General features: G+C 50.6%; 1 protein-coding gene across 50 annotated transcripts in view; it reads left to right on the top strand.

Annotated features, from left to right (window-relative positions):
* Positions 1-26,823, top strand: part of MAPT (microtubule associated protein tau) — a 132,291-nt gene that overhangs the window by 66,825 nt on the left and 38,643 nt on the right. For 7 of the 50 annotated variants that reach the window (XM_065531775.2, XM_065531774.2, XM_065531781.2 and 4 more), the window contains 6 exons: positions 8,637-8,723; positions 11,163-11,249; positions 15,175-15,240; positions 20,134-20,886; positions 24,012-24,067; positions 26,528-26,725. In XM_065531775.2, the coding sequence (XP_065387847.1) occupies positions 8,637-8,723; positions 11,163-11,249; positions 15,175-15,240; positions 20,134-20,886; positions 24,012-24,067; positions 26,528-26,725 (1,247 nt within the window). The remainder of the gene's footprint in view (positions 1-8,636; positions 8,724-11,162; positions 11,250-15,174; positions 15,241-20,133; positions 20,887-24,011; positions 24,068-26,527; positions 26,726-26,823) is intronic. The other 43 variants (XM_074020017.1, XM_074020014.1, XM_074020020.1 and 40 more) reach the window with 11 other exon arrangements.

Below are 26,823 nucleotides of genomic sequence, written 5' to 3' on the forward strand. Positions count from 1 at the left end.
GGGCTTGACAATCTTTCAAATACAGGGTACTTTTTGAGGCGTTAGCCACACCTGTTGGCTTATAAATCAGTAGTATTGATTAGCATGTAAAATATGTGACTTTAAACGTTGCTTTTTATCTCTTCCTTAGATCAGGCCTGACTGGCCTCTCTTTAGCAAGAGTTGGTTAGCCCTGGGATTCTTACTGTAGCCACATTAATAAACGACATCAACTTCTAAATATTCTATAATACCATCTTTTGGGCAAATTGACTTCGCCTCTTCCTTTCTCTTTCCAAATGAAATGTTTCATTTCACTGTCAGACCACATGGTCCGGGACCCCACGGAGCACACAGCCTTCCCTCCGTCTCCCCATGCTGGCCCTTCACCCACTGCTGGAGTGCCGAGTTGGTCCAAGGGTTGGACCAAGTTCTCAGGTTGTCTCAAGGTTGGTCCAGGCTGTCTCAGTGCTGGCTTGTGCTACAAGGAGCCCTTCTTTCCACGGGTGTGGCAGTGAGTGCTCACAGCAACAGCCCATGGTGCAGCCCGAGGGCAGGGTGGACTCAGTCCCTGCCTCCATACCCATTTCTAAGCAAGCAAAATGGCAAACACTCTACTTTTCTCTTTTAATGCTAAAAATAAGAAAACATGCTGCAGCCCAGGGTATGGGTAGTGGATGGAAGCCATGGAGTTCCAAGGTGGGAAGTGACCTCTACTGGATGCGTCTATTCAGGAAGATCACTGGAGTGGGTGGGGTCTCTGGGAGGTCCCCTGATTGTGGGAAGCTGGGACCACCAGCTTTCTCACACAGGGAGTGGCCATCCCAGCTTGGAGAGGTTCCAGGACTGGTTTCGACGCTCGTTTCAGATTTCCATCTGTTGAATCAGGGAAGGTGTTGGATTATGAGGAATTTGGGAATTAGGAAAGTGGGTGCAGGTAGGTTGGGGGGAGGTGAAGGAAGACATGGGCACATTACAGGAACAGGGGCTGCTCAGAGGTGTCCGAGAAGCTCTGGGTGAGGAGGTGAGAGGGAGAGGGGAATGCAGCTTGGCGCAGCCTCCCTGCCTGAGGTCAGCCATCACGTGGTGATGGAAAGAGGGAAATGTGCTTTCTGATGGCTCCAGCCAGTGCTGCCAGATTCAGCTCCCCAGGGAGGGCAGCTGAGTGGCTCCAAGCTAGGAGATCTGTTTTCTCCTTTGAATCCTTCTTAGAGGCTGGGCATGGTGGCTCACGCCTGTAATCCCAGCACTTTGGGAGGCTGTGGCGGGAGGATCGCTTGAGCCCAGGAGTTCCAGACCAGCCTGGGCAACATAATGGGACCTCGTCTCTACAGATAATAATTTTTAAAATTACCTGGGCATAGTGGCATGCACCTATAGTCCCAGCTACTCAAGAGGCTGAGGCAGGAGGATCGCTTGAGCCCAGGAGGCAGAGGTTGCAGTGAGCCAAGATCCCATCACTGCACTCCAGCCTAGGCAAAAGAGTGAGACTCCCATGTCCAATTATAATAATAATAAATAAATCTTTCTCAGTCCCTTCCTCACTGTGTCCCCCTCCACTAAACTTTTCCACCACCTCTCCCACTTCCCTCGCTCCCGCTTTCCCTCTCCTTCTCTCCCCACTCCATCTTTTTCTTTCTCTGCTGTTTCCCACCCCTTCCTCCTCTCCATCCTGCAACACTGCCTACCCTGTCCCCGCCCCACCCTGGTGCTCAGGATGTGTGAAGTGAGGGTGGTAGCCTCCAAGACCTCAACCCCGAAGGTTAGCCTGTTGAAACCACTCTCCCAGCTGCCCCTCGGCAGTTGGTGCTGTTGGGGGAAACTGGGATTGGGGGCCTCTTTTCCTGACAAAGAGATGAAGAGTTCCCTCACCAGGTGCCTGGGACTGGGGTGTGGGTGTCACAGCCTATCCCAGCGCATCTGTTTGCATCATGATTAATAGTGCTACTTTCAACTGGGGGCGGTGGCTCACGCCTGTAATCCCAGCACTTTGGGAGGCTGAGGTAGGTGGATCACGAGGTCAGGAGTTCAAGACCAGCCTGGCCAACATGGTGAAATCCCGTCTCTACTAAAAATACAAAAACTAACCGGGTATGGTGGTGGGCGCCTGTAGTCCCAGTTACTCAGGACGCTGAGGCAGGAGGATCAATTGAACCTGAGAGGTGGAGGTTGCAGTGAGCCTAGATCATGCCACTGCACTCCAGCCTGGGCAATAAGCGCAAAACTCCATCTCGAGAGAAAAAAAAAATAGTGCTGCTTTCAGCCTGGGCACGGTGGCTCATGCCTGCAATCCCAGCACTTTGGGAGGCCAATGTGGGTGGATCACGAGGTCAGGAGTCCAAGACGAGCCTGGTTAACATGGTGAAACCATGTCAAGAAGAGACTCCTTCTCTCTCTCTCTTTTTTTTTTTTTTTTTTTAAGACAGAGTTTCGCTCTGTCGCCAAGGCTGGAGTGCAGTGGCACCATCTCGGCTCACTGCAACCTCCGCCTCCTGGGTTCAAGCGATTCTCCTGCCTCAGTCTCCCAAGTAGCTAGGATTACAGGTGCCCGCCACCACGCCCAGCTAATTTTTGTATTTTTAGTAGAGACAGGGTTTTACCATGTTGGCCAGGCTGATCTCGGACTCCTGACCTCATGATCTGCCCACCTCGGCCTCCCGAAGTGCTGGGATTACACGCACGAGCCACTACGCCCAATCAACTCCTTCTCAAAAGAAAAAAAAATAGTGCTGCTTTCTCTTTCAAGTGTCCTGATTTGGGTGATAGTAAATGCCACCCTACTTATAAGGGAACTACCTCAGAATGCTAATTGGGACATTTTTGTAGCACTCTACTATTGGCAATAGGTGATGCTCACAACAGCCTGTGAGGGTGGATGACATCCACTTCACAGATGACAAAGGAGCCTCGTGGTCAGACCGTGGGCTGCCGGAGCAGGTTCATGGCTGCAGCCCCACATGGGCCATATTTCCCCCTTGTCACTGTTTCCACCAAGCCCCCTTGGAACTTCAGTTATTAAACTCTCTTGGGTGGAATTCAAGTTAGAATCACAACAGATGCCTCATATGAATTGTGCCAGTGAAAAATGACATTCTATTTAGAGGCAGGGCAGCCTGGCTTAGAGTAAGTTTAAAATATGTGTTATGCTGCAGCAAATGTACCATGATCCTGTAAGATGTTCACAACAGGGGAACTGGATGTGGGGTATATTCTCTGTACTAACTTCGCAAGTTTTCTATAAATCTAAAACTGTTCCAAAATAACAAGTTCCTTTAAAATTAACTCCAGGAGACCAGATGCAGTGGCTAATGCCTGTAATCCCAGCACTTTGGAAGGCTGAGGCAGGTGGATTGCTTGAGCCCAGGAGTTTGAGGCCAGCCTGGGCAACGTGGTGAAATCCCGTCTCTACAAAAAATACAAAAATTAGCCAGGTGTGGTGGCGCACTCCTGTAGTCCCAGCTACTTGGGGGACTGAGGTGGGAGAATCATCTGAGCCCAGGAGTTTGAGGCTGCAGTGAGCTGTGATTATACCACTGCACTCCAACCTGGGCAACAGAGCGAGACCCTGTCTCAAAAAACAAAAATGAAATAAAGTCTGGGAAAGAAGTGGGTTTTACCACTCTTATTTTCTGAAGAGAAACTAAATTTAATGTGTAAAGTGAGGACAAGTTCACCAAGTTAGTGTTTGAGTTGCCTAAAATATGTTTGCTAAAACTATTCAATGCTTTCACATAAAACATGATCAGAAGTTCTATGCCAAAACATATGTGTGTGTATATATATATGCACTATATATACTGTATGCAAAAATGCAAAATCTAAATTGCCAACCTTTTTGAAACTGCTCTGAAGGGAAAGCATTTGAAGATAAATTGCTTACCCAAAGAACATACTTTCCAAGAAAGCAAGTAATACTTAAGGTGTTCATAGTCCTCATCAAATTAATTCTTGCTACTGAAAGCTTACAAGGAGCTGTTTTTATGTCGGGTGTGACAGGTTTGACTTGGCAGAAGGTGTCACTTTACTAACAACATTTTAAATAAGTGACAGAAGACAAGAAACTACATGTTAAATACCAGAACAAAGAGTGTCTAAGTGGATGCTAAGAGTTGAAATATGGCTGGATACCTGCCCAAGACAGCTGAAAAGTAGATGAAAGTTGGTTACCTATAAACTAGTGCACCCTAATGAATTAAAAGGTGTTGATGAGTTAACTTGTTATGCCTTCCAGATAAGACATGCAAATGGGGCTTCTTCCTCCTTCCCTCCTTCCAAGGAATTTAACAAGGAGACCAATGCAAATGATAAGAACTGTAGGGCTCAAGCTGGGAACAGATTGGGGAAAGGGGGACCATCATGCCCATATAGATGCCCCTGTGCCCTGGCAGTCAAGGCTTCTGAAAAATAACGAAACCCAGAAGTCTGCATGATGCTGCCTTATCATTTGTCCAAAGCCTTCTTGCGGCAGTTTGCAGGCTCTTGCGAGCTCCAGGACCAAGGAGCTATGTTCGTGCTGGAAGCTTGTTTAGGACGAGCTGTTCTTTGTGGGATGGGTGCAGCCAAGGCCAGGTGTCCAGGGATGGTGTTTTAACAAAGCGTGTGAGGTGTCTGATCTCACAGTGCACTTGAATTCCACTTGCCTTGTTTTCATCTTCTCATTCTGTTTCATGCACAGAACCAGCCCCATCCTGAAAGTGACTCTAAATTACTCCTGCCCCAGGTGGAGTGCCTTTCTCAGAGTTCAACAGAGCCTTCCTGTCGCCCAAGGGACAACTCCACTGAATGCCCAGGCCTAACAAATAAAAACCAAACTCTGTGCTCCCCCATCCTGGGCCATTACTGGTTTCTCTACTGCTGTTGGTGGTACCACCATCAACTTGTCCATCATGACCCTGGCCAGTTCCTCCCACAACCCTCCACAGCACCCAGGGACCTCACCTCCATTCCATCCGACACAGACCTCCTCACCACAAACCTTGGTTTTGCAACAGCAGCCCTGAGACCTTTACACCCTCCTCCCTTCATCCTGTCCCCCACCAAGGCCCCAGAGCCATTCCTTAAAGCAGGGCTCCACAAACTATGACCCACAGGCCAATTCTGGTACCCAGCCTGTTTTGCACAGCCAGTGAACTGACAATGATCTTTTCATACAACCAGAAAAAAAAAAAAAAAAAAAAAAAAGCCCACCATTCTGAGTATGTGACTTCCATGTTCAAGATGTCTCATGTTCAGAAAGGCCCCTGGAAAAGGAGGAAGGGTATGAGCTGGGCACAAAGGGAGACCCTCTCAGCTGAGCTCCTCCCATCCAGACATTTTCCTGGACTTCCTATCCAATGACTTCCCTTAGCTTCTCATCAGCCACCCCTGCCTGCCCAGGAAGCTGGCAGATGTGGCCTTTTAACTGGGCACAGCTCTGTTCTATATCATATCAGGGCTCTGTTCCCAAGGAAGGTAGAGAGAATGGACACCAGGTGGACCCTCAGCAGTCTGTGCCACAGAGGGAGTGTTTGCAGTTTCCACACTAAAAGTCCCCATGTGCTTGACGGGATCTGTGACTACAACGTGATGCTTGACTTTTCCTCATATGACCAGAGCCACTTTGTCCATCTGGTGCAATGGTCAGCTACCTGCTAGGGGCCCTCCAGGATTCCCAGTTGATTCCATATCTGCATCACCACCATCAGCACTAAATAAAATACTCAAGTTCCTGCTGGTGAGCATGAGCAGTGCTACATTGGGCCCTTCAACCAAGGTGACAAGGACTGAAAATAATCACTGCCACTTATTGGGGGCTTCTCATCTGCCAGGCATGGTACAAAGTGCTTTAAATAAGCATTCAACAGTTTCATGCTGACAGAAGCCCTGTGAGCCAGTGGAGCTACTTCCATGCCCATTATACAAGGGAGAAAACTGAGGCAGAGGGAGGTTAGGTAATTCGGTCAGCATCACACAACCAATAGGTGGTGGAGCCAGGATTTGGGCCCCATCTGCCTGACTCTCTAGAGGCTCTGATCTATCCAGAGTTGAGTCTAAGCCATGAATAGGGCAATTAGAAAGCAGAGGAAACCCATTCAGCCACCATGTGCATGAGAGTGAGGAATTTCTGTCATACAGAGGGGAGTGAATTCACTGAGCTGAGAGCTGAGGAACCACTGATCTGATGGCTGAGACACCACTGGGAAGACTGGAGAGGCTTTTCTGGGCATGCATTGCCAGGCACAGGAGAAGCTGAGGGAAGATGACTAAGAGGTACTGGCAAAGAACTCAGAAATTCTGATGGAAGCTTTACATGCTACCATCACATCCATCCATCTATCCACCCATCCATCCACCCATATCTTCCTCCATCCACCCAATCATACATACATCCAGTCATCTGTACACCACCCACCCACCCATCCATCCATCCATCCATCCATCCATCCATCCATCCATTCATCCATTCCTTCATCCATCCCATCATCCATCCAATTATACATACATCCAATCATATATCTGTACATCATCCATTCTTCCCTCCATTCATCTATCCATCCACCCATCCCTTCCTTCATCCTTCTCATCATCCATCCAATCATACATATATCCAGTCATATATCTGTACATCACCAGCTCCATCTATCCATTTATCCATCCATCCTTTCTTTCATCCATCAATCATCCATCCATCATACATACATCCAACCATACATCTCTACATCATTCATTCTTCCATCGATTCATCCAATTATCCATCTCTTCCTTCCTGTATCTATCCCATTATCCATTTGATCATACATACATCATCTATACATCATCCATTCATCCAACCATCCATTCATCCATCCATCCATCCACCCATATCTTCATCCAATCAATCATACATACATCCAATCATCTACACATCACCCATCCATCCATCCATCCATCCATCCATCCATCCATCCATCATCCAGTCGTATATTCAATTACACATCCATCCAATTATACATTCATACATGCATCTAATCATTCAATTATACATATACACATCCATATAATTATACATCCAATCATACCTCTATCCAATTATACATTCATACATCCAACTAATAAATTATTAATTCATATATCCATCCTTATAATTATACATCCATCTAATCATTCAGTAATTCACCCATCCATCCAGTCATCTATCCAATAATACATTCATCCAATCATCCATCCATCCATCCACCCATCCATCCATCCACCCATTCATCCATCCATCCATCCACCCACCCATCATGGTTTGAGCCATGATTTACTACCATGGTCCACTGTGGACAGCCCAGGTGGGATTGAATTGAAGAGAAGCCCAGGGCTGCCCCCATAAACATTTGGCTCCTTTACATCGATGAGAACTAGATCCACATGTATAAATCCTCATGCTTTGAAGGTGCTTTTACCAACATTCACTCATGGGATTCTCCCAGCAGCTCTAGGAGGTAGAGTTGAGGTCATCTCACCCATTTTACAAATGAGGAAACAGAGGCCCTGAGAGGCAGGTCCAAGTCCACCTGACCAGAAAGAAGTGGAACTGGGACTTGAACCCAGCCATCTTGCCCCTTGGTCCCGTGCTCTCTAGCCTATAACTCCCGCTTCCTGGTAGGGCACCTCCAGGAGGACCCTATCGGCTGGCCTTGGGCCTGCCCTTGAGTCTTTTGCTGTGTGTGGCCATCCTTCCTCCCTCAGGAGAGTGTGTACTCCCAGAGCACAGACTGTATCTTCTGAGCATTTTGTCCCTTCCCAGTACCTAGCACTCAGCTCTGTATACATCAGGCTCTCAAGAAGTCTCAACCTTCCAGAGGGTAAGGTCTTGACCTGCTCTGCCCCGGATACTGCAGGATGCATTGATAAGCCCATAAAATAACCAGGGCAGATTGACTCCCAGTGGCCAAAGTACCACAGGGAAGGGACAATTCAGTCCTTCTAGGAGGAGGAAGTAGTTTTCTAATTTCTATTAAGCCAACAAAAGCTGCCTTACTAAGGGCATTATTGGTGGAGGGTGTGACTGTCAACCACTGTGATCATTTGGGCCTCTCTTGCCCAAGCTTCCCATTCTGAAAGGACAGTTTTCTTGTAGGTACCCATGGCTGCCATTTCAAATGTAACTCACAGCTTGTCCATCAGTCCTTGGAGATCTTTCTGTGGACGCTTGATGGCATCCAAACACCACCTAATGTCCACTTAGAAGTAAGCACCGTGTCTGCCCTGAGCTGACTCCTTTTCCAAGGAAGGGGTTGGATCTCTGAGTGTTTTCCTAGGTGTCTGCTTGTTAATTAATAGCAATGAACAAAGCAGAAGGTTCATGCGTAGCTGGGCTTTCTGGTATTTGCTGCCCGTTGACCAATGGAAGATAAACCTTTGCCTCAGGTGGCACCACTAGCTGGTTAAGAGGCACTTTCTCCTGTCACCCAGGAGCAAACGCACATCACCTGTGTCCTCGTCTGATGGCCCTGGTGTGGGGCACAGTCATGTTGGCAGGGAGGGAGGTGGGGTTGGTCCCTTTTGTGGGTTTGTCACAAGGCCGTGTTCCAACTGTTTCCATGGGGAGCAATTTTCAGCTCCACAAGACACTGCTCCCCAGTTCCTCCTGAGATTAAAAGGGGGCGCTGGGGAGAGGCCGCCGTTCTGAGGCCTCACCATGTGTGTTCCAGAATCTCCCCTGCAGACCCCCGCTGAGGATGGATCTGAGGAACTGGGCTCTGAAACCTCTGATGCTAAGAGCACTCCAACGGCGGAAGGTGGGCCCCGCTTCAGACGCCCCCTCCATGCCTCCAGCCTGTGCTTAGCTGTGCTTTGAGCCTCCCTCCTGGCTGCATCTGCTGCTCCCCCTGGCTGAGAAATGTGCTCACTCATTCGGTGCTTTGCAGGACAGTGTGGCGGGAGCTGAGCCCTGCTTCGATGCCTTGCTTGCTGGTGCTGAGCGTGGGCACCTTCATCCCATGTGTGCTCTGGAGGCAGCCACCCTTGGAGAGTCCCGCGCACAGCTCCACAAAACCCCGCTCCATACGATTGTCCTCCTCATACCCCCTTCAAAAGCCCCCTCTTCTCTCTTTCTTCAGGGGCCAGCAGGTCCCAGAGCAGCCATTTGGCTGAGGGAAGGGGCAGGTCAGTGCACATCTGATCTTGGTTTAGTATCTTTCATTTTGGGGGCTCTGGGTGTGGCCTGGGCCTCTGGACTTTGGCCACGATGTTTGTTCCGGCCCTTCTAACCTGTCCTTTCCAGACACTCAGCATCTAGGTTATTAGGACTCACATACTTCCTGACATGCTCCTCAGTCCTGATTTTGACCATCTTCTCTTGCTTCCCATCTGTATCAGTCAAGACTGCATTTGGCTGTAAGAAACAGAAACCCCAACTAACTGTGGCATTTACATGAAGAGGTTTACTTTTCTCACATAATCAGATGCCTGAACTTGGCCAGCACCTCAAGGGTCACTGATGCTCTCCCGTCCTTATTTTCTGTCATCTTTAGTGGTTGGATTGTTGCCTCATGGTTACAAAGTGGCTGCTGCACTTCCAGGCATCACATCTGCCTTTGAAGCAGGAATGAGTTGCAAAGTAAAGTGGCCAAAAGGGCCCTGAAACTAAATGCGTCCCCTTAGGAAAACAGGAGTTTTCTTGCAAGTGGCAGTCTTCCACTTATGTCTCACCAGCCAGAGCTGGGTCTTATGGCCACCCCTTGCTGCAGGCAAGGCTAGGACATTGAGCATTTTGCCTTCCAGCCTCTTTAGCAGAATAAATCAAGGGAGAAGAATGTTAATAATGGCTTTCAAGTGACTAGTTGGCAGTATCTGCCCGTCTGTCTCTCCATCCTCCCCTTGGAGGTTCAAGGTTCCTTTCTTAGCACTTCTTCAGGCTCTGCACATTCATTTGGATCTTGTGTCTTGGGGTGAAAAACTTGCCCAAGTGTCTCTGCAAGCATCTACCTTTGGATGAATTTGGAAAGTGGCTGTCAAGTGCCCGCCCCTTGCTTGGTACAATGCTGCATCTTTAGAGGATGCAGCAGGCGTGGGCCTTGCTGCTGAGGTTCTTAGCCTCATAAGAATATCCAGGTTAGATTCTCTTGGCTCCTTCTTAGAGCTAGTGATGCAAGACACTTCCTGTTCATCTTGTCGGGATGGTTTTGCAAGTTGCCTGCCATCCTGAGAAAGTCTACAAAACGATGCCAGACCTCATGCCAGCTTCCCAAGCCTTGGCTCTCAGTGCTCCCTCAACAGTCTGGAAGAATCTCCCAAACAAGTCTCAATGCCCTCTGGACCCTGTGCAGGCGTGAGACTCAAGAGCACTGGCTCCCACCCCTGGTGGAGGGAGCCCTGCTGGGGCTGGGATCTTGCCTGGTTGCTCTGCCTGCACCCAAGACAACCATAATTAAAATGTCCTTCATTGAACTTGGAAAGCCTTCAAAGCTGACAACTCCTTATGTGTACCTGGAGTGGCCTGGGAGTGTGCCAGGGCATTGCTTGAGAGGAACACTGATTTGGAAGCGTTTACCTTGATGAGAGACTGACAGCAGCTCCTGGTAGCCGAGCTTTCCCTCCTGCCTCTGCTGTGAAGGTGGACCCATGCGACAGTCAAATGCCTGACTTTGGATAGGACCGGACCTATTTATTGCCATGCAAGGGAATAAATTTTTGAATTATGGGTCATGGGCTTGGAGACAGGGGTTAGAGCTGGGAGAAGTCTTGGAAGTCACCTAGAGAAGACACTGCCATTTTGCAGATGAGGAAACTGTCCAATCAAAATGGACCAAGGATTTGCCCAAAGTCTCACAGCAAAACCATAGCCCCCGCCCTAACCCCCCCAGTCCCCGTGCTGTCTCAGTTGTAATTCTCGCCTTAAGGATCAAATAGTTATGAGCAATCATCTGGTTTTCAGTATTCTTTTAAAATGCCTGGGGCCATGCCCAGCAGTCCCTTTCACTGGGGTTTAGACAGGGCTGCCGGGCTTTCCTGGTGGATGAGCTGGGCAGTTCATGAGCCAGTAGCACTCAGCAGCATGTCAGTGTGCTTCCTGGGGAGCTGGCAGCAGGGGCTTCAGGCCCTGCTTCAGGGCTGCTTTCTTGCATATGGCTGATCCCCTCCTCACTCCTCCTCCCTGCATTGCTCCTGCACAAGAAGCAAAGGTGATGGGCATGGCTCATCCTGGCTCCTCTAAGGTGGTTCTCGGTGGTTTCCAGATGTGACAGCGCCCTTAGTGGATGAGAGAGCTCCCGGTGAGCAGGCTGCCGCCCAGCCCCACATGGAGATCCCAGAAGGAACCACAGGTGAGGGTGAGCCCCAGAGACCCCCAGGCAGTCAAGGCCCTGCCCGGTGCCCCAGCTGACCTGCGACAGAAGTGAGGGCACTTTGCATGTTTATCCTCCTGTGGGGCAGGAACATGGGTGGATTCTGGCTCCTGGGAATCTTGGGTTGTGAGTAGCTTGATATCTTGGTGCCCAGCTACCTCCCTGGCTGCCTGCCAGCCTCTCAGAGCATTTAGGGCCTTCTGGACTTCTTCTAGACGCTCCTCATCTTGCCTCAGTCAGCGCATCAGTTCCAGGGAGTTCTCTGCAGGATTTTCTGGGGCAGGTGGTGGCAGACCCGTGCCTTCTTGGCACCTGAGGTCAGCCACCCTCCTGCTCAGACTGTCCGGCACAGGGCCACCTCCCAAGGGGTGGACCCAAAGATCACCTGAGCGCACAGAGGGTGCAGATGACTGGACCGCATCTTTTGGTGATCTTAATGAGGTGGTCCCAGAGGAGCTGAGACATGTGATCTAGCATCCAGTTCTGGGACTCTGTCTCCTTTTCAAACATATTCGTGTAGGACAGGCATGACGAGAATGCCTTGTCAACACGGGTGATGGGGAATTGATCGGACAGGGCGCTGGGCTCAAGGCTGCAGTCACCCAAGAGTGGCTCAGCTCCCCAGGCCCTAGGAAACGCCCGCACAGCCTGGAGCTCCTGGAGTCATTTCCTTCACGTCTCTTCACTGCACTTACGTAAAGATGCCAGCCATTGGTTTGGTGATTTGGAGGGTGCCCAGTTGCCCAACAAGAAATGCAGAAGAGGCCTAGACAGGATTTCATCAGCAATGGAGAGCAGGGAAGATGTGCCCAGAAAAGAGTTTCTTTTCCTTCCTAAAGATGGTGCTCCCTGCAGCTACTGGGGAAGCCTGCAGCGTTCTCTAGGGCTCTGTGTGTTGAGACCAGCCCCTCCCTGGCCCCTTCTGAGTGCATTTCTGCTTTGTGACTTGATCCGTGAGGTCCCCTGAGATGGGCAGAGGGGATGTCCTCGAAGCTGGGGCAGAACCTCATCCTTGAACGTGAAGGATGTTTGAAGACCGTGGCACGATCACGGGATGCGATCACGGGGAACTTCAGTTTCTCTCCTCTTCTCCCTTCAGTTATTTCACTGGGGGAAATCCCTCCCCTGCCCAGAATGAAAACTCTAGCCAACTCTTGACTTTTCCATCACTCCAAAGTAATTGAAAGTACGTTAGTCTCCACAGTGGCAAAACACAGTGTGCAAATGCTAAATAATTAGAACAGCCAGTCCCATGTGACAGTCAAAGCTTCTAACTCCATTCAAAGTTGCCGCCATTCCCCTTGGGGGCTGGCGGGGAAGGGAGGGGTAGGAGAAACAGGAAGGTTCTTACTGAGTCGGTCCTGGTGTGAGCCATGTCACACTCCCTGCATAGGTTTCAAGGAGATACTCTTTCTCTCTCTCTCCATGGGGACCTTATTTGAATTCTTCTAGACTCTTCCCCCAGTCTGCCATCTCCAGCTATCCTCCCCTGAAGAGCCCTTCCTCTGCACTGGATTCTGGTGGCCGTGTCATCTCCTCGGCCCTGTGGGAGTCTGAAGATCTGGCTGCAGCCTCACCTCTGAGGTCCTGCTGGTTGCCACCTCTTAGACATGATCTGAGGCTCCCATGCACTCTCTCTGACCTGTGCCCACATGGGGCCCACGGGAAACATGCTGGCAAGCAAACTGTGGGTGTGCGGACAGTTCTCAGGACTGTAGCATCTGTCCTTTGCTCTGCCCCCAAAGCAAGGCCAGCCCATCTTCCATCTGAGAATGGGCAGATTCTCAGTGTTCCTTGGTGGGGCCCTGATCATAGACCACCAGGTCCCTAACCAGAGGGGACATGCACCACATGTCCTCAACGTATTGACTTGAAACATTGTACTGGGACTGTGATGGGGGTGGCCATGTAGCCACTCCCACCACCCCCAAGCCACTCTCTCCAAGGAAATCCTCCTAAAGATCCCTTTACACCCTCCGTGTGGTGGGGTGGTTCTAGAGTTGGGTGCATGTGTCTTCAGCTACTGACAATGCAGACCTTAGTTGGCACCTCGCTCTGGCCCATCCTATTTGCTGTTCTTGGCGCTCCAGTGAAACTCCCCATGGGCCATCCAGTTAGGGTGCAGAGTGGCCACCCCCTTGCAGGATCCTGCCTTGCTGGAGAGCACAGGGCCCTCCTGGCTCTTGTAAAACATTCCGCAGGGTACAGAGAGGCCATTGGTGATGTGAGGTCCAACCTCCACTGTGCCCTCCCTCCCTCCTTGGTGTTTCCAAGCAGCTCCCTTGCTGGGGTCAAGCGGTGGCAAAGACAGCACAGCCTCCAATTTCTGACTCACGCCAGGCCCGGCTATCACAGCTCTGCGCTGGTGTGTGACAGCAAGGTGACTCACCCAGTGCCGTGGCAGTGACAGTGTCCAGGGAAGCCTCCACATGCTCTCTGTCTCAAGGACTCTGGCATTTAGTGGGATTTGCTGTCACTCTGAGCCTTTCTACCATTGCCATCACCTTGTCAGAAACTCAGGCCGAATCTGCACTCAGAGCTGTGCCCAGGCAGTTGAGCCAACACTCGCTCAGTGATGTTGTTGCATGACAAGGCACTGTCACCACTGGGCCTCGTGGGCAGCGCAGTGTCGGCTGGATGGACCCGGAGGGTGTCTGTGTCATGCTAGTGCTAGTGATGGGAGCCCCCTGAGCCCATTGCCTACCCTCCCATCCCCTTAGCAGCTGCCTGGGGACAGCCAATGGCCTGGGCGTTTCTGAGGCTACCACATGGCTGCCAGGAACCTCGCGAACCTTTCTCTCCCTTGCCTACAGTCTTCACACAGGCCTGTGCTGGCCAGTGGTGGGGATCCAGCATTCCTGTCTTAGGTGCAGAGAGTGACTGACTCATTGCAGGCCTGGGAGATAAGACTGATGGCCCGACCAGCAACATGTATGCATTTCTCAGAGGCAGTGACCTCTATCACTGCCCTCAGGAAATGCTGGTGATTCTGGTGGCCTGAGGTCAATGCATGTCAACGTGGCCAACTTGCCTTATAAACTCTTCTTCTGGACAATTGCATGCATTGTCCTGTAACAGTGTCCTGTTGTTTATGATGCAGAAATTGGTGTTTTTAAAGCACGTTGATTTTGGTACTATTGATGTGGTCAGGAACTTTCTCAGTCTTTCTTGTTTGGGGTGAGCTGTGGCTTCCTAAACAGGAACCCAAGATACCCCCAAAAACTGCTCAGTAGCACTGCCAGCCTCCCTCTTACCAAGTAGCACCCATTCAGGGCATTCTGTGAAAGGCATTTACCCAGAAGTTGGGAGGAAGGAAACGTAACATTTTGGGGCACCTACCATATGCCAGGCACCAGGCTAAACGTGTTCACACAAATTCTCTTACTAACCCTCACCATCCTTCTACAAGACAAACTAGTATCTGGGGTTCTAGATGAGGAAATGGAGGCTCAGAGAGGTTGAATGAATGCTGGTGCCTGGATACGAACTCCGTCTGCCTGACTCCACAACCCAGGCAAAGTCTTTCCTTGAACTTCCCAGCAGCCACTGCTTAGACACAGCCTCCACGACCACGGCTCAGCAGCAAACTGCTTCTCTGACCTCACTCAGCCTGTGTGTCCTTGTGGAGTGGGGCATTCAGGGCCCCAGTGGAGAAAGTCTTTCCTACTAGGTCATAGCCACACCTGCATGTGGGTGCTGTGCATTTTATTTAGTGAACTTTTACCACCAGCATCCTCAGCAATGACATTTGCAGAGAAGCCAGAGCTGAGACACCTTAGTATTCTTGGGACGTGACTTTCCTGAATGTTTTAGGGAAAATACCAGAAGACACAGAGAGCTTGGTTTCTAGCAAACAATAACTGTTTTGCTTTTACCCCCCTTCATTTGCTGACACATACACCAGCTGAGGAAGCAGGCATCGGAGACACCCCCAGCCTGGAAGACGAAGCTGCTGGTCACGTGACCCAAGGTCAGTGAACTGGAATTGCCTGCTGTGACTTTGGGGTTGGGAGGAGGGACATGGGGTGGGCTCTGCCCTGAAAAGATCATTTAAATGGACCCGAGCCCTAATTCACAAATCCAGGAGATTCTAGGGAGTTGGTTCTTATCAAAGGTTGGCTACTCAGATATAGAAAGACCCTTGGTGGTTTTTTTCTAATACCATTTCTGGGCAATTCCTAAGGCATTTAGAGTTCTGAAAGACCTAGTCCGACCTGGGAGCTGAGAATGAACGTCTAACAGGAACTCTAGGCTGGGTATGGTGACTCACACCACTAATCCCAACACAGGCGGGCCGATCACCTGAGGTCAGGCGTTTGAGACCAGCCTGGCCAACATGGTGAATTCCTGTCTCACTACAAATAAAAAAATTAGCCAGGTGTCCATGCTGGCTAACACGGTGAAACCCCATCTCTACTAAAAATACAAAAAATTAGCCAGGTGTGGTGGCGGGTGCCTGTTGTCCCAGCTACTCGGGAAGCTGAGGCAGAAGAATGGCCTGAACCCGGGAGGCGGAGCTTACAGTGAGCCGAGGTCGCGCCACTGCACTCCAGCCTGGGCGACAGAGCGAGACTCCATCTCAAAAAAAAAAAAAATTAGCTGGGCGTGGTGGTGGGTGCCTGTAATCCCAGCTACTCAGGAGGCTGAGGCAGGACAATCGCTCGAACCCAAGAGGCGGACATTGCAGGGAGCCGAGATCATGCACTCCAGCCTGGGCAACAAGAGTGAAACTCTGTCTCAAAAAGAAAAAAGAAACTCAAATACAGCGATTCTCACTGCAGGCTGCCCTCTGGCCGATCCAGGAGCAAGGCCTTAACCATGTCACCCCCAAGCGATTGCTTTTAAACTTTCTTCTCTGCAGCCTTCAACCCTTATGATTTTCTTCTCAGGTATCAGACTGCTGTGTTCAAGAAAGACAGCTTTGTGTAATCATTTATCATAAATATCTTAAGAACTTTAAAAATCCTAGAGATTCCTAACTTTAGGAAATGGGAGACCCGTGATACTGATATAATGTGGGCTGGGCTTGTTTTCTGTCATTTGCTAGATAAATGAACTTGAAAGCCTACTGTAAAATGTGGAAGCTTCTAGATTGCAAAAGGGCTGGGAAGATGCTGTTCTTTTCTCCTGAGTGATGGGCTCTGTCCAGTGTTCAGAGCTGCCTCTGAGGCCATCTGATCCTAGGAGACTCTGCCTCGTTGAGGGAATTTTGAGGCCTAACTACACATTCCTGCCCCCAGAGAGGTCACAGCCTATAGCAGGCTGACGTTTCTCATCTCACATGGCACAGAAAGGCACATTTTCATTCTTAGGCTAACAAAGAGCTTCAAAAACTAGAAGCTTGGCTCCTGTTTCTTTTAGGTCATGTTTTTCAACTTAGGTAAAACTAGAGGTTTTGATAGCGTATGACCTCTAGAAATCATTGCTTTCCATAAACAGAAGTGGATCTGAGTTTTTTCTACTGATTTTTAGTGCAGGCTATGTCTACATGCCCACAGAACATATTCCATGCAAGAGAAAAAGCCCAGGCCACCATCTTTGCTGGGAACTTGACTTTTGCGCTCACTGAATTTTAAGCTTTCTGACAGCAGCCTGGAATCATGGAGGGATAAAGTACCTATTAGTAAGATGGAAAAAGGTGTTTCAGGATGGAGCTGCAGTCTTTTGAGAGTAAGCCATGGGAAGGCCTGTATACGATGGGTGGGCTTTTCTTCTGTAAGTGTCTAGAGACCAGGCCTCCTGAAGAGGGCATGGGGGCTTAACTTACCTGGACTACTGTGTTTACAATACTCATTTATCTCGAACTCCTCCTAACCCCTGAGAATTGCTACATTTAATATTTGCTGAGTACTTCCTAGCATTCTCCCAGCCAGGCTGGGTGCCGTGGCTCATGTCTGTAATCCCAGCACTTTGGGAGGCCAAGGCAGGCAGATTTCTTGAGGCCAGAAGTGTGAGACTAGCCTGGCTGACATCGTAAAATCCCATCTCTACTAAAAATACAAAAGTTAGCCGGGCATGGTGGTACACACCTGTAATCCCAGCTACATGGGAGGAGTAGGAGGCAGGAGAGTTGCTACTGAGGCAGGAGAATTGCTTGAACCTGGGAGGTGGAGGTTGCTGTGAGCCGAGATCATACCACTGCACTCCAGCCTGGGCGACAGAGTGAGCGAGAGTCTGTCTCAAAAAAAAAAAAAAAAAAAAGAACGTTCTCCTAACCTGGCTTCTTCCTCCAGGGGTGTAATTAATCATGTCAGTTTCCTCATTGATACACACACACCCCCACACCTACACACGCTGTACAATCCTGTATCCATTACTTTTCAAGGTACGTTTACTATTTATGTTTGGGATCCTTGTCTCTTTTTTAATAGTGTTTCTTAAAGTCTTGTATTATATCAGAGTACTGTAACATCACAGTCAAGAGCACTCTAGTAAGCTCTAGGAGGAAAGCGCCTTCTGGAAGGCAGTGGAGACCTGTCCTGTTGGGGCGGCATAGGGGCAGCCCCTGTCTCTGGTCAGTTCTGGCGCTCAGGCTCAGGGTTTCCTGTAGGCTGCTCTTCCCAGAGACTGACCAAGGGCTCTCATAAGGCACCTGCAGACCCTGTAAGAAGCAGAAGTCAGTGTTTCCTGACACCAGTTGATACGTTCAGGATCCACTGATTAAACTACCTGCTGTGTGGCATGCATTGTGGTCGATGCCAGAAATAAGAATTGGAGGGGCCCATGAGCATGGCCAGTATCAGACTGAAGGTGCTGCTGGAGGTGCTGCTGCGCTGTGACCAGGCCTCTTGGGGATGAGCCCGTGGCAACCACCCTGCCTCCGATGGGGTGGGCCCACATGTTACCTGTGTGTGTCCATGACCACACCTTCCTCCCCCACCTCATCCAAATTTCTTTCTTTTCCAAGCCCCCGAATCCTTCAGGGCTGCAGGTTTTGTTTAAAGCAGAGCTGGTGAGTTGCATGGGTTGTTGTGTTGCGACTAGATGGGGTGTTCAAAGAGTTGGGAGTTAAAAAACATAAAGGGTGCTTATTAGGAGAACCAAGGAGTATAATTGTCCTGTTCTTAATATGCAGCCAGATTAATGAATGTCACATGAATGAACCAGAAAAACATGAAATGTGCCCTTGATCAGCTGGGTTGGTGTGCAGCAAGCTGTGTGACCAAGGGACAGCAGTGCTCCTGAGGGCCGTCACTGTCTGCTGTGCAGAGCCCTTCCTCCCACGGGAGCCTACCTCACCTGTGCAAGGGGCTTGTCTGTGGTCAGTGACCTGGATAGATCTGAATGGGGCTTATTTTTTGAGGAGTCTTATGGCAGGTCTATCAGTAAAGACTCTATTCTTGATGATCACACATTTTGGATTTTCCAAATCTATCAGAGGATGGGCTTGAGGCAGAGTTTGTAGACACTAGTTTCACTGGTTTCATTTACCAAAAAGGGGAGCAGAAGTCAAGTATGGTGGCTCATGCCTGTAATCCCAGAGGCAGGAGAACTGCTTGAGCCCAGGAATTCGAGACCAGCCTAAGCAACATAAGGAGACCTGTCTCTACAAAAATAAAAAATAATATCTTAGTCAGACGTGGTGGCGTGCCTCTGTGGTCCCAGCTACTCGGGAGAGTGAGATGGGAGGATCGTTTGAGCCCTAGAGTTAAAGTTGCAATGAGCTGTGATTGCACCACTGCACTCTAGCCTGGGTGACAGAGCGAGACCCTGTCTCAAAAAAAAAAAAAGAAAAGAAAAAAGAAAGAAAAAAACTCATGCCTGTACTCCCAGCAGTTTGGGGGGCTGGGGTGGGCGGATCACAAGGTCAGGAGATCGAGACCATCCTGGCCAACATGGTGAAACTCCATCTCTACTAAAAACACAAAAATTAGCCGGGTGCGGTGGCGTGTGCCTATAATCCCAGCTACTCAGGAGGCTGAGGCAGGAGAATCACTTGAACCAGGGAGCCGGAGGTTGCAGTGAGCCGAGATTGCGCCACTGCACTCCAGCCTCGGCAACAGAGTGAAACTCTGTCTCAAAAAAAAGGGAGGCGGGGGAACAGTGAGAGGTAGGGAGAGGAAAGGGGATTCTCGCTACACCCAAGCCAGGTACCATCTAGAGGCTAGACTCTCTGGGAAGCTCAAATTCCCTAGAAAGCAGGAGAAGCTTCCTTAGCCCTCCCGCTTTCCCAGTAGATTAAGCCCATGAGCCCAAGGTGGCTCTAGATGTGTGACATGCTCTGTGCCCAACCAGAGCCCATCACAGGCAGAGGAATAACACCCACACCAGAAGGGCCCTCAGAGGTCACCACGTCCAGGAACCCTCCTTACAGATGAGGAAACTGAGGCCCAGAGAGGGGAGGACCCAGGGAGCTGGTGGCAGCTAGACCAGGAGAGTTGTCATTCCAAGCAAGCAAAGGCAACGAGATGAGCCCAGAGCTGTGCTCCCATCTCTTTGTTAGGGGGCTAGGATGCCCTCTCAATGTCATTTTGTCCAGGATGATGCTCCCTCTCTTAAGCAATTAATGCGCCCTTGTTAACCTTTTGCTATCGCTGCCTCTTCAAACCAGAGGAGTTGAGAGTTCCGGGCCAGCAGAGGAAGGCACCTGAAAGGCCCCTGGCCAATGAGATTAGTGCTCACGTCCAGCCTGGACCCTGCGGAGAGGCCTCTGGGGTCTCTGGGCTGTGCCTGGGGGAGAAAGAGCCAGAAGCTCCCATCCCACTGACCGCGAGCCTTCCTCAGCACCGTCCCATTTGCTCAGCGCCTCCTCCAACAGGAGGCCCTCGAGAGCCCTCCCAGGAGTGGGGACCAAAAGGTGGGGACTGGGCCGAGAAGGGTCCGACCTTTCCGAAGTCCGCCACCCCTGCGTATCTCCACACAGAGCCTGAAAGTGGTAAGGTGGTCCAGGAAGTCTTCCTCGGAGAGCCAGGCCCCCCAGGTCTGAGCCACCAGCTCGTGTCCAGCATGCCTGGGGCTCCCCTCCTGCCTGAGGGCCCCAGAGAGGCCACACGCCAGCCTTCAGGGACAGGACCTGAGGACACAGAGGGTGGCCAACACGCCCCTGAGCTGCTCAAGCACCAGCTTCTGGGAGACCTGCACCAGGAGGGGCCGCCACTGAAGGGAGCCGGGGGCAAAGAGAGGCTGGGGAGCAAGGAGGAGGTGGATGAAGACCGCGACGTCGATGAGTCCTCCCCGCAAGACTCCCCTCCATCCAGGGTCTCCCCAGTCCAAGATGGGCAGCCTCCCCAGACAGCCGCCAGAGAAGCCACCAGCGTCCCAGGCTTCCCAGCGGAGGGTGCCATTGCCCTCCCTGTGGATTTCCTCTCCAGAGTTTCCACAGAGATCCCAGCCTCTGAGCCCGAGGGGCCCAGTGCAGGGTGGGCTGAAGGGCAGGACATGCCCCCTGAGTTCACGTTCCACGTAGAAATCACACCCAACGTGCAGAAGGAGCAGGCGCACCCGGAGGAGGATTCGGGAAGGGCTGCATTTCCAGGGGCTCCTGGAGAGGAGCCAGAGGCCCGGGGCCCCTCTTTGGGAGAGGACACAAAAGAGGCTGAGCTTCCAGAGCCCACTGAAAAGCAGCCTGCTGCTGCTCCGCGGGGAAAACCCGTCAGCCGGGTCCCTCAACTCAAAGGTCTGTGTCTTGAGCTTCCTCGCTCCTTCCCTGGGGACCTCCCGGGCCTCCCAGGCTGCGGTTACTGCCACTGAGCTTCAGGCCTTCCCAACTCCTGCTGCTTCCGACATTCCTAGGACGCCACTAAACCGACTCCTGGGTGCAGCTGCTCCACTCCCTCGGTCTCCTCCCGTGCTCAGGCTGTGGCCACACGCGCCCCTCACGCTTGCCTGCCACTCTGCATGTCACCAGCACCCCCACCGCGTGCTCCCCACCTTATTTGACTCTCTGGCCACTTGATGTGTCCACAATGGCCCATCAGCCCACAGGAGGTTGGTGGGTGCCCTCCACCGGCAGGGTGGCAGCTTCCCTCACGGTGTCTAGAACTCGCCAACCCTCCCATGTAGGCACAAGCAGCCCCACTTTGCAGATGAGGAAACGGAGGCCCAGAGAAGTGCAGTAACTTGCCGAAGGTCACTGAGTAGTAAGTGACAGAGCCAGGTTTGGGATCCAGGTAGGTTGGCTCTGAAAGACATACCTGTCCTGCATCCCACAGCGCCTCCCAGGAGGTGCTGGAATGTGGACTCCTAACACGGAGATGGGCAGGGTACACACAGCAGGCGACACACACAGCATTCAGAGGTGGCCCAGAGCCCACACTGTGCCTTTGGCCCAGCACCCTGCCCCCACCCGCTCTGCCTTGTGGCAGGAAGATGAGGAGCAGACACAAGATCTCCCTGGTCCACATGCCGCCACCTCCCTCAGCAGAGGACGAGGAGATCCACATGCTGGCATTGCAGGGGGCTGAGCAGGGCCCATCTTGAGCCCTCAGGAGCATGACCACAGCAGCCCCGCAGGGTGGGATTGGTGTGGGGAGAGTCCCAAGTATCAGGGAGAGGAGAGTTGGTGTCCCGCGGGAGACCTCATAGCCACAAGGCAAGCTTGTCCATAAATTTGGGGCCCTTGGAATTTCACAGTTATTTGCCAAGCCCAGAAATGGATGTTACTGAAGCTCACAGTTGCAAGCATCTGTTAAATTTTTATTAGATTTTACTTTTAGAGAAAACTTTGAAATGCTATAGATAAAGAAGCCTGTGTTGAAAAGTTAAGACAGAGGCCAGGCACGGTGGCTCATGCCTGTAATCTCAGCACTTTGGGAGGCCGAGGCAGGTGGATCACTTGAGGTTAGAAGTTCGAGACCAGTCTGGCCAACATGGTGAGACCCTGTCTCTACTAAAAATACAAAAAAATTAGCTGGGCGTGGTGACGGGCACCTGTAGTCCCAACTACGGGGGAGGCTAAAGCAGAAGTGCTTGAACCCAGGAGGCAGCAGTTACAGTGAGCCAAGATCACACCACCGTACCCCAAGCCTGGGCGACAGAGCAAGACTCTGTCTCAAAAAATGAAATGAAGTAAAATAAAATAAAGTTAAGAGAGAAAAAGTATATCCTATATCCTATAACAGTAGGGGACAAATAACTGACCTGACAGGTTACTACAATATTTCCTGAAATGATGTTTTCTTGACTACCAGCCTACTGGAGGTGTGTCTGGGTTAAAAAAGAGTTCCATGGCCCAGTGACTGCGGGAAAAAAAAAAAAAAACAGACTAAACTAAGTTAAACAGGCTTTTCTGCTGCTGGACTTGTCAGAACCTTTAATGTACTAACAGTCATTGTGACCCTCTGAGAAGGTCACAAGTGGGTTTCCCAAACTTACTCGATTCTACCTGCTAACATTTCCTGGAGGAGGACTTGTTCAGTGCTTCTGCAGTTTGGGAAATGTTGATTTAGCAGGTGATTTTGTTGTGCCATGGATGGTGCTGGCTGATATGGGCAAAGGAAAGAACACGTGAGTCAGATTCGCCTGGGGCTCTTATTAAAGTGCAGGTTACCGGGGCCACTTTCGGCTTACAAACCCAGTTGTGGGGTAAGCCTGGGAGTCTTTTAGCAGGTGATTCTGCCATATAGTATAGTTGGAAAACCTCTGGGCATACTCATTGCTGGTCCCTCTAGAAATCCAGGTGACAATAGCCAACGAGAAGCTCCAAGAGACCCGATTGTCTGTGGGGTAGAGGGAATATGATATTAAAACCAAAGAAAAAAATCTATCATCAGTTTTCAGCAGTGGCTGTCAAGAGAAGGAGAAGGGTGAGTTAGCACTGATGCTGGCAGACAGGTCAGTGGGTTGGTTTCACCAGGGAGTGTGATGAAGGCTGATGTTATCTGTGATGATGTATGATGGTAACTGGTTTGTAGCTAACTGGGGGAAGCGGTGAGGATTTGTGCCCTTCGAAGACCAGCAAGTGGCAAGAAACCCACCAGGCCTGGCTCAGCGCTAGGCTGGGCTTGGCTCGTCTGAGAGCAGCTGGGGCTGGTGGCCAAAGCCCCTATTAGTGAGGGGTAAGCTTTGGGGGTACAACCAGCAACTAGGGGACAAAGACAAGCCTGCCAGGCTCTCCTATTCTGGAGGCAGGTGACCAGGAATGGAGATGGGGTGGTCAGCATAAGATGGCCAGGAAGGTGGGAATCAGGGCTGCTGGCAATCTAGCCGCATGGGCAAGGGAGCTGGGTGACTCCAGGTAGTTTCCAAGGCCCAGAGGGTGAGCAGGCACCTCGCAGGGAACCAGGGCCAAGCCTGGCTGCAGTGTGGAGACAACTCACCCACCCCCGTCCTTGGATCTTGCAGGAGGCTGGGTCCTCACTGAGCTACCAATATCCATGGCCCTGAGGCTTTTAAAACACCTGTCCGTGGAGTGGGGCTGGTCCCAGTGGGGTGAGGCTGACCCTGGCAGAAACAGGGCAGGAGCCTGTGGGTTAGGGAGACTGCACCTTCCTTAGATAGCCTCCGTGTCATCATGTCCCTGTGACAGTTTCTGCTGCGTCCCTTCTGCATGGTCCCACCCTCAGCCAGCCTGCTGCCCCCTCTTGCCAGGTTGCTCTAATCAGTGACCCCAGTGTGCTATGCTGATACTAACAATGTGAGACCTAGCACATTCAAGGGAGAAGAGAACCAACTGGTTTCCACCAGACCCAACTAAACAAAACACGGACCTATCCCAGAGAAATGCAACTTCACCACAGCTGGCTGTTTCTGTGAACAGTGAAAATGGAGTGTGACAAGCATTCTTATTTTATATTTTATCAGCTCGCATGGTCAGTAAAAGCAAAGACGGGACTGGAAGCGATGACAAAAAAGCCAAGGTAAGCTGACGATGCCACGGAACTCTGCAGCTGGTCCAGTTTACAGAGAAGCTGTGCTTTATGTCTGATTCATTCTCATATATAATGTGGGGAGCATTTGTCACTAAAGCACAGCTGTCATTTAAAGTGCTTTGTATTTTGAGGCAGGCTTTTTAAAAGTCCAGCATTTATTAGTTTTGATACTTACCCCAGGGAAGAGAAGTTGGCAGGTTCATGAAGTCATGCTGCTAATTCCAGCTTTCTTAGTGTAGTTTCAGTGAGACCCTGACAGTAAATGAAGGTGTGTTTGAAAACCAACCCCAGGACAGTAAATGAAGTTGTGTTTGAAAACCAACCCCAGGACAGTAAATGAAGCCATCTGCTCACTGCATAAACTGCACCCTGATCTTTGCCCATCCTTCTCAGTATTTCACTTCACCCATCGTTTACTCCCTCAATGACTTGGTGTCTGGGAAAATGCTCCCGTAATTGCACAGTGGCGTTTTTCCTGGAAAATCCCACCATGGCTCTAGATAAGACCTATTTTTCTTAAAGGTATCTAAAATTTCCAGCATAAATTCTGTCTGAAACAGCTGAATTTTAATCAGTCCTGGAGCCCAGAGGGCATCTCCAGTTGCCACAGAGCTCTGAGCATTCGGTGGTGTGTTGGTGTGTTGGGGGCTGCTCCCGGAAGTGCCTGCAGAGTCAGGGCTCCCCAGCCTCACCTAGTGAGGCAGCGGAAGGGCCTGCGGGAATTTGGAGAGCTGCCCTTTGGGTCCCTAAAGTGATAGTGACAGCTGCTTGTCAATCATGGTGCACATTTAGTGCCGGGGGCAGGGGTCAGGGAATACCAGCCTCATGCATGCATGCATTCGTTCATTCATTCATGCAGCACACATGGGTACGACATCCCTGCCCTGGAGTTGCCTAGATTCTAGGGAGGGGAAAGATCTATTACCGTGGACCTCGGCCAGGTAGGGAGTGCTGCTGGTAGAGAGGGGCCATGTGCAGCGAGGAAGGAGGGGTCATCAATACCCCCACCCCAGCTTTGCTTTCTTGTCATCAGCCCCAGGGCCCCAGCCTGTGTCCCTCCTCTCCCACTACTGCTTCATCTCCTGGGTTCTCCTTACCAAGCCTGGCCACACAGAGGGTCTCGGCCGCTTCCATGGGGAATTGGAAAGCAATAAGATAACATCCCCAAGAAGCCCAATGAAGTCTGGGTCAGGACCCTTCTCTGAGCTGACTCGCTCTCGGAAACACTTTGAGGCTTAGCCTCCCCACTTTGTTTTCTGAGAGCGCTACCTCTTCCCCTCCAAACATCCCCTTCTCCTCTGGGGCCATGCCCACCCATCAAAATCCCCCATGGGTAGGATGAACTGTGGGTGTCAGTCACCATCTATCCCACATCCCGGTTCCAGGTCCCCCCACCCCCCGCCGCCTCCACAGGGACAGGTATGCAGACACGTGTCTCTGGCTGCTTCCTCACGTGGAATGGGTTCAAAAGTTAGCAGTGTTGTTTACACTGGCAAACTGAAAAAGAGAAAACATTGGAGGCTTGGCACAGTGGCTCATGCCTGTAATCCCAGCACTTTGGGAGGCTAAGGTGGGAGGACCTCCCGAGCCCAAGAGTTCTAGACCAGCCTGGGCAACATAGCAAGACCCCATCTCTAAAACGAAAATTTAATTGGCCAGGCAGAGGTGGGAGGATCACTTGAGCCCAAAAGGTAGAGGCTGCAGTGAGCCGTGATGGCACCACTGCACTCCAGCCAGGGCAACAGAGGGAGACCCTGTCTCTAAAACCAACAATGACAAAAAAAGAGTTAACATTGGCCAGATTAGGATTCACCAAATAGTGTTAATATTAGTTTGATTTGAGACTTTAATCAGAAAGCACATGTGTGGTGGGGGTGGGCATAACCTAAGATAGAATCTTTCCAACGTGGGGTGGGCACACTCCTGATTGAGTCTATCAGTGTGGTGGAAGAGGCCATGGGTTAATGGGCAGGCAAAAAAGCCCCTTGCCTGGAATTGAGTAGAAAGTAAGGCCCTTCAGACCCATGACACACTTGGCGACATTTTCTTGAGTAACATCCTAAGATTCATGTACCTTGATGATCTCCATCAACTTACGAAGCACCCTTACACCAGTGGTCTCCAAATTCAGGGGCACAATCACATCTAACAGGCTGGAGAAAGAACATACTAGAACTTCCATTCCTTTGTCATGTCCTCTTCTAAAAGCTTTGTCAGATGTGAGTTGAGTAAGTTGGTCATATAAGAAGTATGACTGGGGAGGATGGTCACTTTCCTGTTCTTACTGATCAGATGGGATGTTAAGGGTACCTGATTCAAACAGCCTGGAGATCACTGCTTTCAACCATTACCTGCCTTATTTATTTTTAGTTACTGTCCTTTTTTCAGTTTGTTTTCCTCCTCCATGTGCTGACTTTTATTTTGATTTTATTTATGTTTATGTTTAAGACATCCACACGTTCCTCTGCTAAAACCTTGAAAAATAGGCCTTGCCTTAGCCCCAAACACCCCACTCCTGGTAGCTCAGACCCTCTGATCCAACCCTCCAGCCCTGCCGTGTGCCCAGAGCCACCTTCCTCTCCTAAATACGTCTCTTCTGTCACTCCCCGAACTGGCAGTTCTGGAGCAAAGGAGATGAAACTCAAGGTAAGGAAACCACCTTTGAAAAGAACCAGGCTGCTCTGCTGTGGTTTGCAAATGTGGGGTGTTTTTTGTTTTTTGTTTTTTTAGCCTCAAAGACCTTT

Source organism: Macaca fascicularis, chromosome 16 (genome assembly GCF_037993035.2).
Source record: "Macaca fascicularis isolate 582-1 chromosome 16, T2T-MFA8v1.1".
In the NCBI taxonomy this organism is placed as follows: Eukaryota; Metazoa; Chordata; class Mammalia; order Primates; family Cercopithecidae; genus Macaca; species Macaca fascicularis.